Consider the following 18,791-nt stretch of genomic DNA (forward strand, 5'->3'; position numbering starts at 1 on the left):
TGTAGACTCCCCCTAACACTCCTGTCTTTTCACACTGCTGGTCTCTTCAGTTTTTGTACACTCAGTGTATTACTGCAGTAGTGTAGGCCCTATCATCATTCCCATATATATTCATTGTGTCCACATGAGGGCAGTAATACACACACCCCTGACCCAAAAATGAGGCCCTCTAGGAATTCTATAGGAATTGGTAAAGTAGCTAAATGGATCAAACTTTCATTTTGCTAACAGTTTTTAATATCCAGAATTATAAATTGCTTAGTTTTGTTTCTCTTTGTTGATAACATTATGAAATTAATCTGGAAGACATGTTTCATACAAACATAAGCCTTTATTACATATACTTTGTACAGTTGATTGTGGTTATTGAATGCCCTAAATAATGGTGACTCACTGACGCTTTCCATTCCAGTTTCATAATCATGCTTCAAACTTTACATGGGCTGTAGTTCATGGTTGCAGAATTCTACAACCTGGTACTGTATACTAAAGGCCTGCTTCTATGTAGTTGACCCAGTGTATCCTTTGACTTGTATAGAGGTTAAAAGGGCTACTCTTGTAAAGTTGTGCAATTTGGTCACACCCCTCTGCTCCTCACCAAATGGTGCGGTCCAGCCAGCGACTTTGTAGCGGGACAGAATGAAAAAGTTGAGAGAAAAGTTAGCCGAATGAATGAGAGGAGAGATAAAAAGGAGGGGACACACTAAACAACTTTAGTCTATCATTTCCTGTAAACATTAGAAAATATATTCCTAACGTATTATTGGAGACATTTATTAGAACCCAACGTTCACATGTGTTGAGAAAGATGAAGCTCTTCTTCTGTGCAATTGTGCTGCTATGGGCATCCTCCGCGGAGTGCCAGCAAAGAGGTGAGCTGGAAATAATAATTTGCCAATTGACTGCATTTTGACTGAATGTTCATTCAGCACGAGGTCTCAGTGCATCCGAGGCAAAGCATTTTGTAATTATTTATGCAATGTAATGAATATGCACTTTAATTAATGGAAAGCATAAGTGGAGGATTAGAAATAGTAAATTTATACTTTGTTTTATTGATGGCTATAATACACTTGGAGTAGGCCTAATTACTATTTTACCGTTATTTACATTTACCTGAATAAACCATATTTATTGCATAAATTGAGTGAAAAGTAATAGGCCTAAACATGGGGTGTTGGTGTTGAAATTGGACACTTGTGGCATAATAATTCAGCCATTAACTTTATAATTTACAAACAGGAGCTTTCCAAGTCATTAGAAAGTCGGCTACCCATTTTATTATACAACATGTTGCATCACCAGTAAACTAATATTACTGGCCAATCTACGGGATAGTTACTTTGTTAAACCGTTGACGTTATTAGTTTTCTCACCTACTCTCCTTTCATTCCTAACGGTCTTTGCTCAAGAGGTTCACATGACAGAAATTCCAGGCCATTGTCATTGAAATGTATGACAATGGCTGACGCCTCTTTCTCCAAAGCATAGTAATGCTAACATGCTCGGGTCGCCCTCAAGCCCGAATTCAATGCCTCTAATTGCAATAACAATCATGTCATCAGTAGAAAATGTTTGAGGTGCAGTTTTGTGGGTTCAAATAGACCAGCTTTCATTGCATGCCCTCTTGGTTTGTCTTTTTTTTTGTATATCTTTGTGTTGGAGACAAAATCAGATTTTGATGTACTGTTAAACTTTTCGTCATTCTATTAAACACATTTAAGAAACACACTTTTAATTGATATGCTTGAATACTTGAGAACTTGAATAATTGCTTGCTTGTAGAAGACTTCTGGGCAATTCCATGGTGAAGGAATTATGCTAAGACTTTAAAATGTGTACCAAACCAAAACCAATGATTTCAAAGTTTAACAAACCATATAACTCTATGCACAAACATTTTACAAAAACATATTTACAGGAAGAACTGTGCAGAAACAAAGTTTGGTAAAATAATAAAACTGAGGGAAGTTTTTCCATTATTCTTAGTGATGGTGGAAAAAATGTATACATATCGGGATATCATTTTTTATGATATATCGTTTCGTATCCTTTTGACAGTATCATAATATTATTTTTACGCTAGTTTGCTGTACATGCACCAAAACTGCAGTATTTTCCTTCATAGCTTGTTCTCCATCTTCTTTTTAAATAGGGACCCAATTTGTTTTCAGGACTTTTATTTCCATGACTGATAAAAACTTGTTTGCTCATGGCTCCCTCTTGTCCATCTGCAGCAAACACATGGTGAGCAATATGTTTGGAACATTGAATCGCAATAAAATCACAGTATATAATCGCAATACATATAGAATCGTAAGAATCGTGAGAATCGCAATACATATTGTATTGGCACCTAAGTTTCGTGAAAATATCATATTGTGGTGTCCCTGGCTATTCTCAGCCCTAGTTATTCTGTTACCAAACTTTGCATCTGCGCAGATTTTCCAGAAAAACATTTCTTTGTATTATTTACTGTGTAAATTGTTCAATGTTGTAATTGGGCATAGAGTTGTATGGTTTGTTACACTTTGAAATCAGTGGTTTTTGTTTGGCCTACATATTAAAGTGAAAAAGTTTGAGTAATTCCAGTAGCTGTGGAATTTCCTTTCCCCAAAGCCATTGGAGAAGCTTGTACCTACTTGTTGGCCTTACCATGTTGGGGATCTCCAAATGCAACAAATATATCTATTACATTTATTTAACACATCAAACAGATTCAAAGCAAAAGTGTCAATCCCATTTGCTCCCAGCATGAAGAGTGAAATCTCATTAGAGCTCATAACATTAGGTGGTGTTAACACTCTGGTACAATAATATGCAAGGGTTCCCAAATGGAATCCAAAGCAGCATTACCATACCAATAGGATTTCTCACCTGCGATTTGTATGTGACACTGGGAAAGACAGAGACCCAGTGAAGAGGTCAACAGAGCCAAGATGTGTCATATTCATTAATACACCAAATAGAAGAAAATAGACTGAAACAGGGATGGACTACTTGAACTTGTCCAATATGAAACCATTTTTTTGCTACAGTGTGATCTAATGAATGATACCTTGAGTCGAGCTGTGCTACATAACACTGTTCCCTCTGGGAAATGATCAACCCTTTTGGTAGCAGAAAACAGTGTCAGGGGTCCATTTGGCATACGTTTTACCCTGCACCTGAGAGAAAGAATTGATTTACACTCATAGCACCACACCACTGTGGGATTTTGATTGTAGCTAAAGCCTCATTTTAAGACAGTGACTTTTACACCTCCAAAGTGAACTCATCATTATATAGAGCCAGGTGTGTCTGGATCCAGCTATAGTATCTGTGTCTGGACCACAGTAGGGCGTGGTGGATGGGTTGGCACTATAGTAATGACAGAGCTCTCTCTTTAGGATGCCCTCTGGCTATAGGTCTACCATCACACTGAAGGGGGGAAGTTGGAGGAGGACAGTTGTAAAAATGATAGCTAGAGGATTTGTAGTGCACCCAGGAATTAGTACTGTAACCATGCATACGATTAAAAGTTACCAAGAGTGGCATACTGAAGTTCTTTTTGGTTTTAGGCACATTTAAGAACATGCCGACTTAAATTCTGAGACATGTTATTTGTGTGGACACATTCAGCCATGTAGTTTGTTCATGCCCCTCTATTCCCATTTTGTAACAGTACTTGGATCATTTTTTTACTGAAATAGCATTTTGTAACAATACTTGGGTTATTTTTTTCCTGAAATACCACCAAAATGCCACTTGATTTGATATCAATTACTTGCTATCTATCTTTGTGCAAATAAGACTCAAGCTACAACCAGCAGCTATATATCTTATATTACAAAGCAGCTCCATATCTCTACATTTATTATTACACCTCTACTCTCCAATACAGAGATTAGTCATCTGAGTCACACTGCGACTGCATATCTTATCAGTCTACCGCATTGTTGACACTCCATTGTTCTGATTGTGTCACCTTCTTTAGTTGCTATCGGTCCACCCTCCCATCTGATTACGTTTAGTAGGGGCCTATTAGGATTCAAGGTGGTTTGAGGAAGCACAGCAAATAATACGAGATGCTGAAGATAGAGAGTTTTTGTGATTATCTTCTCACCTTTGAGTGGCTCTGAGTAGCTGGAATGGAGTGAGTGACTTGTTGGATCCACTCAGTTGCCTACCTCCTGGTTTAGTGTCAGAGGTACTGGGTGTTATAACATTAGTACATACACCTTGATAATGGTTCATAAGAGGATACGCTTACATTGTGTCCTCAGCTGCGTTGACTGACTCCCTGAAGAGAGTGTGTGTGTGTGCGTGTGTGTGTCGTAGCCCATAAACAGGTTAGATATTAGTGCGGAAAAAGCCACGGGGGGTTGGAAATCAACGTCACCAACCTCTCCTGATCTAGAAAGGAATCACGTTCATGACCTGTGGTTAATTATTGAAGTGAAAGTTTGACTTATAAACTTTCGACAAAGTCACAAGCAGATGTGGTAATGTAGACAAGCATTTTAACCCGACTGTGGTGGAAGGCAATGTAGTAAGGTGTTTTCAAATGGTTATTGAAGTACTTAGTATGATTGTGTGCCATCCTCCAGCCTTTTTCTCCAAACTTTCGAGCATTGATTCTAACTGAAGGGCTTTTGAAGGCTAGTTTGAGTGCATAAGCTGAATCCCATTGACTGTGAGGGGGAGGGAAATAGTACAAACAAGAACATTCCAACCGAACTCTCTGGAGATAAACCAAAAACCCTCAAATAAACACTTTTACTAATATATGTGCCACACAGAGAATGCATCGATCAGTTAAACTACTTTTACTGTTCAATCAATTCACAATCCCTCTCATCCTATTTACACAACATTCTCTGCATAACCCGAGTCTGCTAAGCACTGAGTGATGCTACCTGAACTGCTAAACGGTAGTTGGCTAATAGGCTTGGGCTGTATCCAGATTTTTATATTGTCATACTGTCCTTCTCTCATCCCGGGATTTACTTTATTACTGGCATAGCACACAAGGGGTCGCTAGAAACGCAAGACAATATAATTTTTGCCTCTATCACTAGAATGCTAACAAAATTAGCACAAACTAATAGCAAAATCACATAGATGATGTTGGCTAAATGCTAACGAGCGAAAATGAACATAAACTAATTGTGAAGATAGGCAAATTCATCTCATTAAGTTATACAAGCCTAACTAGTAGCTACCGAATGTCATTTTTGGTGAGTGTGGACATTGAGAAGAGAAAGTGAACGAGAGAAATTGTACATAATATGAACAAAGTTGTGATGCATGCTTTTCTAAAGGAAGAGCAGCATGTGTACATGGAGCAGAGGGGAGAAGAACGGAGTAGAAATAAATTCTTGTTTGAAGGACAGGGGAAAAAACGAATCCAGAGCTCTTTGACTTTCAAACACAGCAGAAAGCCGTTATAAGATATCTGATGGCAAACATTTAGTAATGAATTGCATACGTGTAACTTCATCACCTCATGTGAGCCATGGACTCACCAGCTCCCGCTTTCTCCCATTGTGCTATATACAAACAAAAGCATGACTGGCTCAACTGTTCTGGGGAACTACGGTAAGCTTCATAATGTAAGATAATGTGACAAGTGAAATGGAAAACCTAATCTGCTTTGTCTTCTAACGTATTGCACAAGTTGACAGCAGGTTTTAACTTAAAAAGTAGCTATAAATATTCACATTTGTTGAAAAACTTCAAAGAACTCGTTTTGACGGTATTGAAAAACCATCCTGTGTCTTTTTCCAAAAACCCTGGCATACGGTATATATATTTTTTAATGTCTTTTTTTTTAACCTTTATTTAACTAGGCAAGTCAGTTAAGAACAAATTATTATTTACAATGACTGCCTACTCTGGCCAAAACCAGGCGACGCTGGGCCATCGGACTCCTAATCATGGCTGCTTGTGATACAGTCTGGAATCGAACCAGTGTCTGTCGTGACTCCTCTAGCGCTGAGATGCAGTGCCTTAGACTGCTGCGCCACTCAGGAGCCCCCAAATACCCCACCCAAGCATATTGGCTAACATCTTCAGCCATGGCCAGCATTTTTACCTTATTGACCCAGATGCTATCTATCAGTGATTGAGCTGTTGAAACGTTAGTCTTTTGTGTTCAGTGACAGTGGCATTCCAAAGATGTTCGCAGTTTAGCAGAATTAGTCCCCTGGTAATCCTGGGTAAAGCCATAGAGATAGATAGAGGACTCTAGTGCCAAAAAGTCAATTTTAGCATGAGCAGCGCCATTGAGGACTTTCATGTTGAAATAGTCAACTGGGTGGGACTTCCTAATTCCATCCAGGTCACCAGAAGGGATCAGCCAATTAATTATACTAGTGAGGAAACATTCCAGAACTGCAGGTGGCAGTAAAATCACCAACCTTGGTTTTAGAACTGATCAAACAACACACTCTAGGTGGCTGTGTGCACCGTCATAGAAGTAGTAGAAGAAGTGAATGGACTACTTCAGGATGGACATGGCCTCAATGGCACAACCCATGCTCTCACTGACGCCATAATGGGACAGTTACAAAGTCTATGTGTAAGGCCAGGCCTCACTGACTGACTGATGTTCTTTTCACTCTACTGAGCCGAGCCTAGCTGTATCGCACTGGCCTGGTTACGCACCCACCATAGTTGCTGGAACTGGTGCTGGAAAGGACAATGTTTGATGTATATACTGTATAAATTGAATGGTTATTTGGGTGATGCTTTTATCCAAAGCAACACAGTCAGTAATGTCGGGATCAAACCTCACAGCTCTGATGTTGAGAGCACATTGGTCAAACCAACAGACCAATCAGATCCAATGTATGCCCAGTTTTAGTTTACATCACATGATATCAAGCAGTAGAGTCCAAAACTGTAATTTAACAAGCTAAGCATTCTCATATGTTATGTCAGATAAACTGATTAAGATGATTATGGGGCTAATATTTTTTATAAATGTATTTTTATAGCCAATCAAATGTATTTATAAAGCCCTTTTTACATCAGCCGATGTCACAAAGTGCTATACAGAAACCCAGCCTAAAACCGCAAACAGCAAGCAATGCAGATATACAAGCACGGTAGCTAGGAAAAACTCCCTAGAAAGGCAGGAACCTAGGAAGAAATTTAGAGTGGAACCAGGCGCTGAGGGGTGGCCAGTCCTCTTCTGGCTGTGCCGGGTGGAGATTATAACAGTACATGGCCAAGATGTTCAAACGTTCATAGATGACCAGCAGGGTCAAATAATAATAATCACAGTGGTTGTAGAGGGTGCAACATGTCAGCACCTCAGGAGTAAATGTCAGTTGGATTTTCATAGCCAAGCATTCAGAGTTAGAGACAGCAGGTGCGGTAGAGAGAGAGAGTCGAAAACAGCAGGTCCGGAACAAGGTAGCACGTCCGGTGAACAGGTCAGGGTTCCATAGCCGCAGGCAGAACAGTTGAAACTGGAGCAGCAGCATGACCAGGTGGACTGGGGACAGCAAGTAGTCATCAAGCCAAGAAGTCCTGAGGCATAGTCCCAGGGCTCAGGTCTTCCGGGAGGGGAGGGAGATAGAGAGAATTAGAGGGAGCATACTTAAATTCCCACTAGACACCAGATAAGACAGGAGAAATACTCCAGATATAACAGACTGACCCTAGCCCCCCGACACATAAACTATTGCAGCATAAATACTGGCGGCTGAGACAGGAGAGGTCGGGAGACACTGTTACACCATCCGACGATACACCCGGACAGGGCCAACCAGGCAGGATATAATAAGACACCCAGTACCTGATCAACAGTTCAAAAGAAGATTAAAGCCCATAATTATAGAAAAATAAACACAAGTAGGACAAGGACGCTAGCTTGGCTTTGATTTCATTTTCCACCATATGGCAACGTTCATTATGGAGCCCAGATTACGCAGACAGATGACTAAAGCATCCCCAATGCAAAGGAGCCCCAGCTAATAGACTTAACAATCCTGAAATTACCACAAATTACCACATCTATGTGTGACAGCATTGCCTGACTATGTGTCAGTCAGCTTAGTAGCACTGATTAGCAGGGACAGGCAGTGTGCCGTTACATCACGACTAGGTGGTGATTTATTGATGAAATACCAGGACCTGACTGACTGTCCCTGTCCACAACCAGTTGCTGTGTGTCAATAACATACCACCCATGTGGTGTGTTGATTCAGCTGACCAGGGCTGTCACTGTGTCACTTGCCTTCACACAGTTATCGGCACCTGGCTTAATCATGTCAAAGCTAGGTACTGTTAAATAGCCCTCTTGGGATTGGGTCTACCATGAGCCAAAATAATAAATATTGTGTTTCACTTTCACAGGATCAAATCCGTTGAGATTTAAGATTTGGCTTTGAGGATGACTAAAATCAATAAACATAATTGATTTCCAAACTATGAAGACATTGTGAGTTTGGTGGTCAGAGAACATGGTTGAGGTTTCTTTCTATCTCAGGATAGTTTCTAAGATTATATCAAGTTATTTTTTAAGGCAAGCTGTGGTAAAAGCATTATAACAAGCTAATGAATAGTAGTCATGAACCGGATAATTGCTTTCCAAACCGTTCTCACCGGGTGTCCCCTTTCCAGCTCACAGAGCACAGGGGTCAAGCCTCTCTGTCAATGAGAAATCAGCAGCCACCGAGCGACCAGCAGATAGACAAACAGACAAACAGTCATACCGATTTCACACTATCTTGCAGAGCCGAACCGTACGGTACTGGCTCATACGCTGAAAATGGATTGGTCCCAATGGTCACTACTGATAAGTGGGTCTGACTCCAAGACATGCTACCACTGGTCAGATGTCTCATTGCTGCTATGTCATTAGGCTAACGACTTCATCCCCCAGCTTCCTTATCTCTTGAGCCTCTGAAGTGCTCATCAGTGTTCTCATCAGTGTTCTCAGGAATGCTTTGGGGTCATTCAATTCAATAGGATTAAGTCATAGGCCAAGCTCACAAGGTTCTCCTCGGAATCGTACATATCTTTTAGATCAGGTATGGGTGACTTTGATGGGGGTGGGGGCCACAAAAAAATCGAAACTCATCATGAGGGGCTGCAGTGGCTCGCGGGTCTGCGTACCCACATCCATAACCACACATGCAGCCAGAGCCGTCTCTATCTTTTTGGTGGCCATAAGTGAAATGTTGTTTTAATGTGACACTTGGTTTGACTTCTTTGAAGATTTGCTCATAAACATCTAGTTTATGAACTATTAATAAACAGTGTAAGCATCATTTGTTAATATATTTATTAGCATTAGTAAACACATGTATAAACCATTTATAAATCATGACCAGCAGGCCTTTAATTTTTATACTAAAGGTTAACAAATTATATAATGACAAGCATCTTATAAGGACACCATCAAAAACATTTTTTTTTTTTATTCAGTGTAGAATTTCATCTGTTAGCATAAGCCTCCTGAAGTCTCTGTTAGGGGACAGAGATGGAGAGATGCTTTGGGACAAAGGCCTTGAAGCCCAGAGGGCCTTGGGGTAGTTATAACAGCAGCCCACAGCTGCCCACACCACCCATCAATAGACTCCAGCCTTTGTCAATTTCCTCGACCTGACCATTTTACCTATCAATGGTCCATGTAAACATGTGGGTGGAGAGTGGGGGGATAGGGGTGTGTTTGGGAGGTGGGGGGGGTGCTCCTCAAAGACATTCCTTGCAGATACACAGAGGAGAAATCATGAGGATGAGTGTAGATTGGGGGTGGGAGATAGGGAGGGGTTGGAAGGGAGAGATACAACTCCTCTTTTTTGGGGGGTAATGTGAAGGTGCTTGTGTGTGCTTATCTAAGTGGCTCTGGATAAGAGTGTCTACTAAATTAAATGAAATAATGCGTAAGTATGAAGGAGTGTTTTCTAGTGTGTGCATGCTTATGTGAATAGACAGACCATGTACTCTATCATACCCTGTCTCTGTGTGCAGATAGATGCATGTCATGGTCTGAAACCCCATCTCTATCTCTGCTAGGTCTCTTCCCTGCCATCCTCAACCTGGCCAGTAATGCAGAGATCACCACCAATGCCACCTGTGGAGAGCCTGAGCCAGAGATGTACTGTAAACTGGTGGAACACGTACCAGGACGACGCATCCGCAACTCCCAGTGTCGAACCTGTAATGCCCAGAGTCAAAACCCCAAAGGTACGGGAGTCGAGAGCCTCTAAGTATGCATAGGGGAGGGCTGGGGAGGAGATTCTGGGGTTTTACTGTTATGCCTGCTGGCTAGTGCTCCAGACAGTTTGACCTTCCACAGTCTCACTGTCTTTGAGTCATCTGTCTGAAGTACAGTACTCCAGGTGTGGATTCGTGGTATTTATGTTCTTGCTATTCTCTTGATATTATGCAGAGCAACATCCAATCACCAATGCTATTGACGGCACCAATGGGTGGTGGCAGAGCCCAAGCATAAAAAATGGCCGCCAGTTCCACTTGGTGACCATCACTCTGGATTTACGACAGGTACGAATTCTAAGGACTGCTATGTTGCTGCTTTTACACTGCACCGCTTTCTTTAGCTACATGCTGGGAACACACACACTCTAAATTGTGCCTTCCTGTATTATACTTAAGCTAAAATATTTATTCCATTCTACTGAGCCATTTACTTTATGTTCGTATTCTTATCTTTTCTTATTTCTTATTGTTGTTGCGTTGTCGAGAAGGAACCTGCAAGCATGTCGTTGGACGGTGTATACCATGTGTATCCTATACATGTGACTAATAGAACGTGGGTGCTGCTGATAAAAAAAAAAATGGGGGAGGGGGCTATGTCTGGATGGTGTCTCTCTCCCTACATCTCTTTTTTAATGTCTCTTTTTTCTCACATTCTCTCTCTCTCTCCCAAAGGAAGGGGGGGGGGGGACTGAGCTGAGCCAGCTACTTAAAAAAATCCTGTTTCAACAGGCACTCGAAACAAGACCCTCTTTCATCGAGCCACCACACACACACTATAGTAGTCGGCTGTGATGGTGCTGTCTTTTAACCAACCTGTTTCAGAGGTGCACACTATATAATGCTAAGATGTAACCCCTCCCCACTTCCTCTTGGGAATTCCAGCAACTTATATTGACCTCGGGAATGCACATATGGAACTCATTTGGATGTAGACATCCCAGTAATTGTTTTCATGTGAAAATACAATCTTCAAAGTGTGCGTGTGTGTAGCCATTCACCTACCTTTCAACGCTCTGTCTGCCTAGATTACACGTCATGCTCCATCTAGATTTAGCCTCAATTTTGATACGACGGCTGGGAATTGCCAGGAACCTGACGATATAATATTATCACATATTGCTCACCATATGTTCCCTGCAGAGGGACAAAAGAGAGCCATGAGAAAATGAGTTTTGATCAGTTATGTAAATATAAGTACTGGTGTAAATATAAGTGCTGAAAATGGTCTCACTATTTAAAAAGAAGATGGAGAACAAGATATGAAGGGAAAAGACTGGAGTTGTGGTGCAGGTACAGCCGAGTAGCGCAAAAAATAATACAGAAATATCGTCAAAAATAGTATCCCGATATGTAACTATCAATTTTTTCCCCCACCACTATAGGCTACCTCAGCAGGCTTAACATTTGAGATGTGATGTTAATCCACTGCTTAGCAATGGAGGAGATGAAAATGGAATAAACAGGTTCCCGTCCACCCATCAATATTTGTTTTTCATTTCTGCCAGTGGTGACGAGAATATAGCTCGGAGCCAGTCACTTTAATCTCGCGCGTTAGATTCAAAATGAGCGTTTGGGACTACTCCGCAGTAAACGTACACTTATCTCCACATTTCATTTGCAACCGCAGAAGATTCCATTTCCTTCCCCTCGAGAGTTATCAGGGAAAAATTGTGAAGACACATGCAGAAACAGGGAAAATCAAAGGCTGAGAGAAATCGGGATTACAGGTCGATGTTTCATTAACATTCCCAGTGAGATTCCTGACGTGTGATAACTTTGATATGGTAATGTAATTATACAGTATGTTCTATCGTTGCTAACAAAGAGAGTTGTCAAGACTTAACACTGAGATATGGTAGTAGTGAGTGATGGAAATGTATCTGGTGCTGAATACACAGTATAGGCCAAATTACTCAAGATGCATGCAACATTATCATACAACAATAATTTAATATTATCACACTAGATCAAACAAACAGTTGTATTAAGTTAATAAAAGCAAAACCAAGCGTGTCATGCCAATAAATCAACATTATAAATAGCAGACTTCAAAAAGAGCATAATACCACAACTCGTAAACCAACTGAAAATGACTCAGACTTCTCAAAACTAGAGCAGCTGACTTCAAATTGTTTCAAGAGCAAAGATAAACATCTACATGGAAAAGATGAGCTTGTCAATGGGAGCTTTGTTTGACTGATTCATTACATCTCTAAAAACCTCAAGATTTCCCATAAGCTAGTGCTAGCCTAGCCAGCCCTCTCCTCTGAGGAGCTGAGATACTTTGTGCTAGCCTAGCTAGCCCTCTCCTCTGAGGAGCTGAGATACTTTGTGCTAGCCTAGCCAGCCCTCTACTCTGAGGAGCTGAGATACTTTGTGCTAGCCTAGCCAGCCCTCTCCTCTGAGGAGCTGAGATACTTTGTGATAGCCTAGCCAGCCCTCTCCTCTGAGGAGCTGAGATACTTTGTGCTAGCCTAGCTAGCCCTCTCCTGTGAGGAGCTGAGATACTTTGTGCTAGCCTAGCTAGGCCTCTCCTCTGAGGAGCTGAGATACTTTGTGCTAGCCTAGCTAGCCCTCTCCTCTGAGGAGCTTGTCAGGTTTTGGCCAGGACTGTTCAGGTTTTGTTCACTAGATGTCCCCCTTGCACCTTTTTTGTACCTTTAGTTTTTTCTTGCCCTAATTATTGTTTGCACCTGTAAGTCATTCCCTTGTTAGTATTTAACCCTGTGTGTTCCTCAGTTCCTTGCTCAGTGTTTGTATGTTAGCACCCAGCCCCAGCCTTTGTGAACATTTTTCTCTTGTTGAATTTTCCAGAGGTTCTCTGGTTTTGTTCTCGTGTATTTTTGGATTGATCTTTTGAGGTTTGTTTTTTCCCTTGCTGTTTTTACCACTTTGTGGATTTTCTTTTGTATTTTGGAAGATTTCTATTTTTTATTAAACCACCATCTCTAGTACTGCTGTGTCTGCCTCATCTTCTGGGTTCTGCCGATTTAGTGACTGTTTCTCGCACCGGGTCCTGACAGAGCTGAGATACTTTGTGCTAGCCTAGCTAGCCCTCTCCTCTGAGGAGCTGAGATAATTTGTGCTAGCCTAGCTTGCCCTCTCCTCTGAGGAGCTGAGATACTTTGTGCTAGCCTAGCTTGCCCTCTCCTCTGAGGAGCTGAGATACTTTGTGTCTCCAACTAACTGCTACATCGCAATACCGAAGTATTCATGTGGGAGAACACTGATTCTCATAACTGATGCCCTAAGAAATAATAGCATTATATCTAGGCTATATCTTCCTTTATTAAATTCTCTGTTCGAAAGAGGGTTTAAATTAAGTTTACAGTGCCACGATGTAAATATATTCTTATATAAGCTACAGTATGTTGCACATACGTTCTATGTTAAGTGAAATGTCTGTATTTTCATTTATTTGATGAAGACGTGTTTTTGGTTCGGTAACAGTGGCATCCATCTTGATTAAAACCCTCAGTGTGGTGCCTGGTAGACAGTACTAGTTTGACCAGTATCCACAGGAGTCCAAACCTGACAGGAAACAGTGTCAAAGTGTCAGGATTTAGATGGGCTAATCTGCCTGTGGATGCCATTCCAGCACATCACATACCAACACACGCACATGCACACACACACGCACACGCTCACGCTCACGCTCACACTCACGCTCACACTCACACTCACACGCACACTCACACTCACACACACAACCAAGCTCTTTATCCAATTAACAGGCCCCAGTCAAACAAACAGAGGGGAAACCATTTGGAGCTCTCATCCTGTGGGCCCCCCCAGGAGAGAGGGGGAGAGGGGGGGGGAGAGGGGCAAATGCAGGCGCTGCTGTCCAAACAGACCCCGTTCCCACTGCCCAGCTGTGTTGGCCCACATTGTCCCTTTACAGCGACAATGCCGCCACCGTCCACCACAATAGCCATCATAATGACCCTCTGACAAAATATAACCTGCAAGGCCCGCCGCTATGTCAACATGTCAACTTACTTTGGGTTGTGATTGGTGAGAAGGGACCGTCCATAACACTTGATGGGGATAGGTTAATTCAGTTAAAATTCACTTTCAAATGTGAATTTAACAAATCCTGAATTGGGGGGATCATTGAAGCCAATGGCCAATTTCCAATTATTTTCCAATACGGAATTGACCCCGACCCCAACCTCAAAAGAAAACCTCTCTGTGATATGATTCTAAACTTACAGTAAGTGTTTCTGGTGAAAGAGCCTTGGCTGTGGCTGGTTTCCTACACTGGCTCATACTGGCTGATATCCACAATGTCCTGTCCGGTGTGTGGCTGGGCCTCTCTGAGTGCATGTCCTGTCGTGTACGGGGCTCTCCGGCCCCCATCGCCCTTCCCCCATCTCCCATCTCCCACCAACACAAAAGACTTACTCATCTCCACCCTCTAGACAAAAAAGGCCTGTGGCCAAACGCCAGCCTCTTTTATGTGGTCGGAACCCACAGCCATGACTACTCCTGCTATTGTCTGGATTCCAACTTTACTGCCACCACAGCATATCTTAAATGTTCAAACTGCTGGAATTTGGTCTTGACCAGGCCTGAGAATTTACTGCTTTTCAGTATTTTGCTGGTTTTTATTCAGTGTCAGAGACACAAAAAAGAGGGGAGCCAAAGGACATCCTGTTTCTGTCTGAATATTTATTAAATACTCATGTAATTTACCTGACAATTTTACATATTCTAAATCAACTTTGTCTAACGTTGTGTCTAACATATTATCACACACAGACAGTTTGGTCTGAATTGTAACAAGCCAGAGGTTAGGTCTTTATAGCATGTTGGTGATTAGTAGCAAGAAGGACATAGCTCTGCTCAGTGTCAGTGGTGGCCATATTTCTTTACTTTTGGTTTAGGCTTCTCCCTCCAGTGAGGGGACTTAGCTCCGCTTTCTGAGCCCCACAGCCCCGGCCCCGCCAAGGGCGAAGCTCAACTGGTGAACTGGGCCCCTTTGACGGCTTAGGGGCTGATGGGTAATCCTCCTGTCTCTCCCCTGCAGCCTGGTTCTGCTCGTTCCCACTGGCTGGGTCCCCATGACTGTTTTCTCCCGCCATGTTATCTTTCTACCCTCTCTCCCATCGGCCAAACTGGCACAGAGGCTTGTCCGGCTACCGGTTGGGAAGCACATTTCTATTACTTAATGTTACTCCAATTGGAAAAGTGTTAGTAAGTGTATGTGTTTTCGTTTTGTCTCGGTAGGTCACAGTTTACCCTTTGATTACCCCACGATTCAGTCTTCTAACACACTGGTCAGACTGTTTCACTTATCCTTTGAGACAACCCCCCCACCCCCCCCCCCCCCCCCACCTGATCCAAAATGGCAGCTAATCACAAAAATAATCCTCTGCCTGTTTCCCGCAGCTACTTGCAGCCAGGTCTTGCTGGCTCACATCAAAGTCCGCCAGCCAGTCACAGTGACTAGGCAGATTAGCCGAGGCACGCCATTACACAGGGCTTTGGGTCCTACTGGGCGGAATGGGATTTAGTGGTAATGCCTGGGTGGCTAAAGAGACACAGTGGGAACAACTTTGCGCTTAGCATCTAGTAATGACTAACACTGTATTCTAGCAGTCACAGTAACTAGCCACATCAAAACATATTGCTGAAATGTGGCACTCAGATCACAATTTCAGTAAACTATCTCAATTTCTGACACAGATATATGATTTGATCTATTTTTTTTGTTATTAGTATTATTTTTTACCCCTTTTTTCTCCCCAATTTCGTGATATCCAATTGGTAGTTACAGTCTTGTCCCATCGCTGCAACTCCCATACGGACTCAGGAGAGGCGAAGGTCGAGAGCCATTGTCCTCCGAAACACGACCCTACCAAGCCACACTGCTTCTTGACACTTTGCTCACTTAACCCGGAAGCCAGACTCACCAATGTCTCAGAGGAAACAATGTACAATTGGCGACCGTGTCAGCGTGCATGCGCCCGGCCCGGCACAGGAGTCGCTGGAGTTTTACATTTGAAATAACTGATATCTGGTGATGTTAGCTAACTTGTATCCTCAAAACGGAGTGTTCTAGTAATTGGTTAGTTAAGTTGAGGCACAAAGGCAGCTTGTCCACAATTGTTCAGGTCTGCATCCATTTGTTGGAGTCCACATGAATCAGGATTAGGTCACGTTTCAATAACTAACCCAGTCCATTCACAGCATCTGTTTGCCTTGAGAACACTAAGCTCATTTGAGGGAGGTCACTGACACACACACACACACACACACACACACACACACACACACACACACACACACACACACACACACACACACACACACACACACACACACACACACACACACACACACACACACACACACACACACACACACACACACACACGCACACGCACCCGCACACACTCTGGACTAGACTGTGCCAGTGACCAAAGAACCAAAGAAAGCTCTGGTGACCAAGCTTCCTTGATGAGAATAAAGATGCTTCCTGTCAAAAGGATTCTACAGATTGAAGTCTCAGAGAGATAAAGCTGCTGCTGGGACAGGAATGTTAACCTCACTGATCACATTACCTTTTTTCCTGTTCCATCCATCTATCTAGTCATCTCAAGGACATGGGAAGATATCAGAATCTGGCAACCCAAACATTCCCATATTGACTAAAGGCCTGCACAGACTGTACAATTTCATCCAGCTTAGGCCACAATTTTGCCATCATAGGCAAATCTTCTGGTCGTAAATGATTGTCGGAAGTCTTGGCTCGTTCAGTGTGACAGCTTCTAGGTCAGCCGATTAAGTACCACCAAGTGCGGTCGTAGGCTTCGACCAGAGTTCTGTCTGTGTCTGAACTTTAGAGCCTTTATCGTGTAGTTTGGCTGGTGTTACGAGCTGATCCCGGTGACCAATCAATAGGCACTGAGTATGCACACACAAAAATATGATTATTGTGAATAGTCAGATTAATATAATAGTTTGATTTAAACGTTTACATGCTTTGCAAGAAAAACAATTTCCCTAATTATCTTGTTTACATGACACATCTGAAATCAGGCTACCTGATGGGATTTTAATAAATGCAAAAAAATCATTAAAACAAAAATCTTCTTTTGGGACATATCAAGTTTGTATATGAAGACTATTTCTAAGATGCATACTTTTTCCAAACTCACTTCACTCGTGTAAACATAGAAGGAGGCTTGCGCTACAGGTGCTGCCAAATGAGCAGATCAAATACACCTCTGCAGTTGACGTAGCCTACGTCGGCTAACATAGCCACGCAAGCCAATAGCAGAATGTGACGACAAAACGGAAGCAAATCGTACAATCTGGCCAGGTTGATATCCAGATTTGTATTTGGTAACATCGCACAGTGTGACACGCAATAAATGTAAATGACTGAATCCGACGTTCAGTGTGGGAAGGCCTTGAGGCATTTAGCCAAAAATGTTTGTCTAGCCATTAGAGGCCCATACAGGTTAATCATTCAAGGCTGTAGAGAGGATTTCAGAATCTGTCAATCCCATGGTTTCTATACAGACTAAGGCATTTAGCCAAAGATGTTTGAACCGAACGTCTTGTCTAGCTTTCAGAAGCTCATACGGGCGAATCATTCTGTAACTTAAGGATCAGACATAACCTGAGGGAAGTCAACCAGCTCTCTGTTTCATATGATCTATCTCAGCCCTGAGGGGGGATTGACATTTAGATGCACTGGAACGACTCGGTGTGGCTTGGCGACGATACCCGCTAACGCTCGCGCTCCCTCGCCGCTGAGGAAGTTATGAATCAGCCGTAAATCAGCTGTAACACGCCAGTAGGTGTGCCTCCTGTCCGGAACTTAGACTTACAGCCTCGTGCCGCTGCCTGGAACCTTTAGGGAGGATTTAACGGATGGGGGGGGGGGGGGGGGGGGGGGGTCCACTCAGCCCCTGGGGAAAAGCACCATTGACAAGCCAATTTGAGAAGCCGATAACGGCTAGCTCAGGTTCTATGTGCGTTTATGTGAGGCAGGCTAGACTGTTATTAGTGTCACTGAGAGGGTCATAGAGAGGTGAAATAGAGGGAATTGCAATGGCAGTCTAGTAGTGCCCTGTGACTGTGTAAGGCCTATATGGGTGTGTTGAGGAGACAGTGAGAGAGTGGAGGCAAGGTCTCACAGTGGGGTTCAGGGGAGCTGTAACTGTTAGCTACAGACCACACTTTAGCTTGGTAGCAAATCAAATCAACTTTATTTATATAGCCCTTCTTACATCAGCTGATATCTCAAAGTGCTGTACAGAAACCCAGCCTAAAACCCCAAACAGCAAGCAATGCAGGTGTAGAAGCACGGTGGCTAGGAAAAACTCCCTAGAAAGGCAAAAACCTAGGAAGAAACCTAGAGAGGAACCAGGCTATGAGGGGTGGCCAGTCCTCTTCTGGCTGTGCCGGGTGGAGATTATAACAGAACATGGCCAAGATGTTCAAATGTTCATAAATGACCAGCATGGTCAAATAATAATAATCACAGTAGTTGTCGAGGGTGCAGCAAGTCAGCTTCTCAGGAGTACATGTCAGTTGGCTTTTCATAGCCGATCATTAAGAGT

General features: G+C 42.6%; 1 protein-coding gene across 2 annotated transcripts in view; it reads left to right on the forward strand.

Annotated features, from left to right (window-relative positions):
• The first annotated feature begins 639 nt into the window (after window positions 1–639).
• The window catches only part of LOC139531753 (laminin subunit alpha-1-like), a 65,466-nt gene continuing 47,314 nt past the window's right edge, over window positions 640–18,791 (forward strand). For both annotated transcript variants that reach the window (XM_071328527.1, XM_071328528.1), the window contains exons 1-3: window positions 640–872; window positions 10,012–10,182; window positions 10,388–10,500. In XM_071328527.1, the coding sequence (XP_071184628.1) occupies window positions 809–872; window positions 10,012–10,182; window positions 10,388–10,500 (348 nt within the window). In that variant the 5' untranslated portion in view covers window positions 640–808. The remainder of the gene's footprint in view (window positions 873–10,011; window positions 10,183–10,387; window positions 10,501–18,791) is intronic.

Source organism: Salvelinus alpinus, chromosome 10, assembly GCF_045679555.1.
Source record: "Salvelinus alpinus chromosome 10, SLU_Salpinus.1, whole genome shotgun sequence".
Classification (NCBI taxonomy): Eukaryota; Metazoa; Chordata; class Actinopteri; order Salmoniformes; family Salmonidae; genus Salvelinus; species Salvelinus alpinus.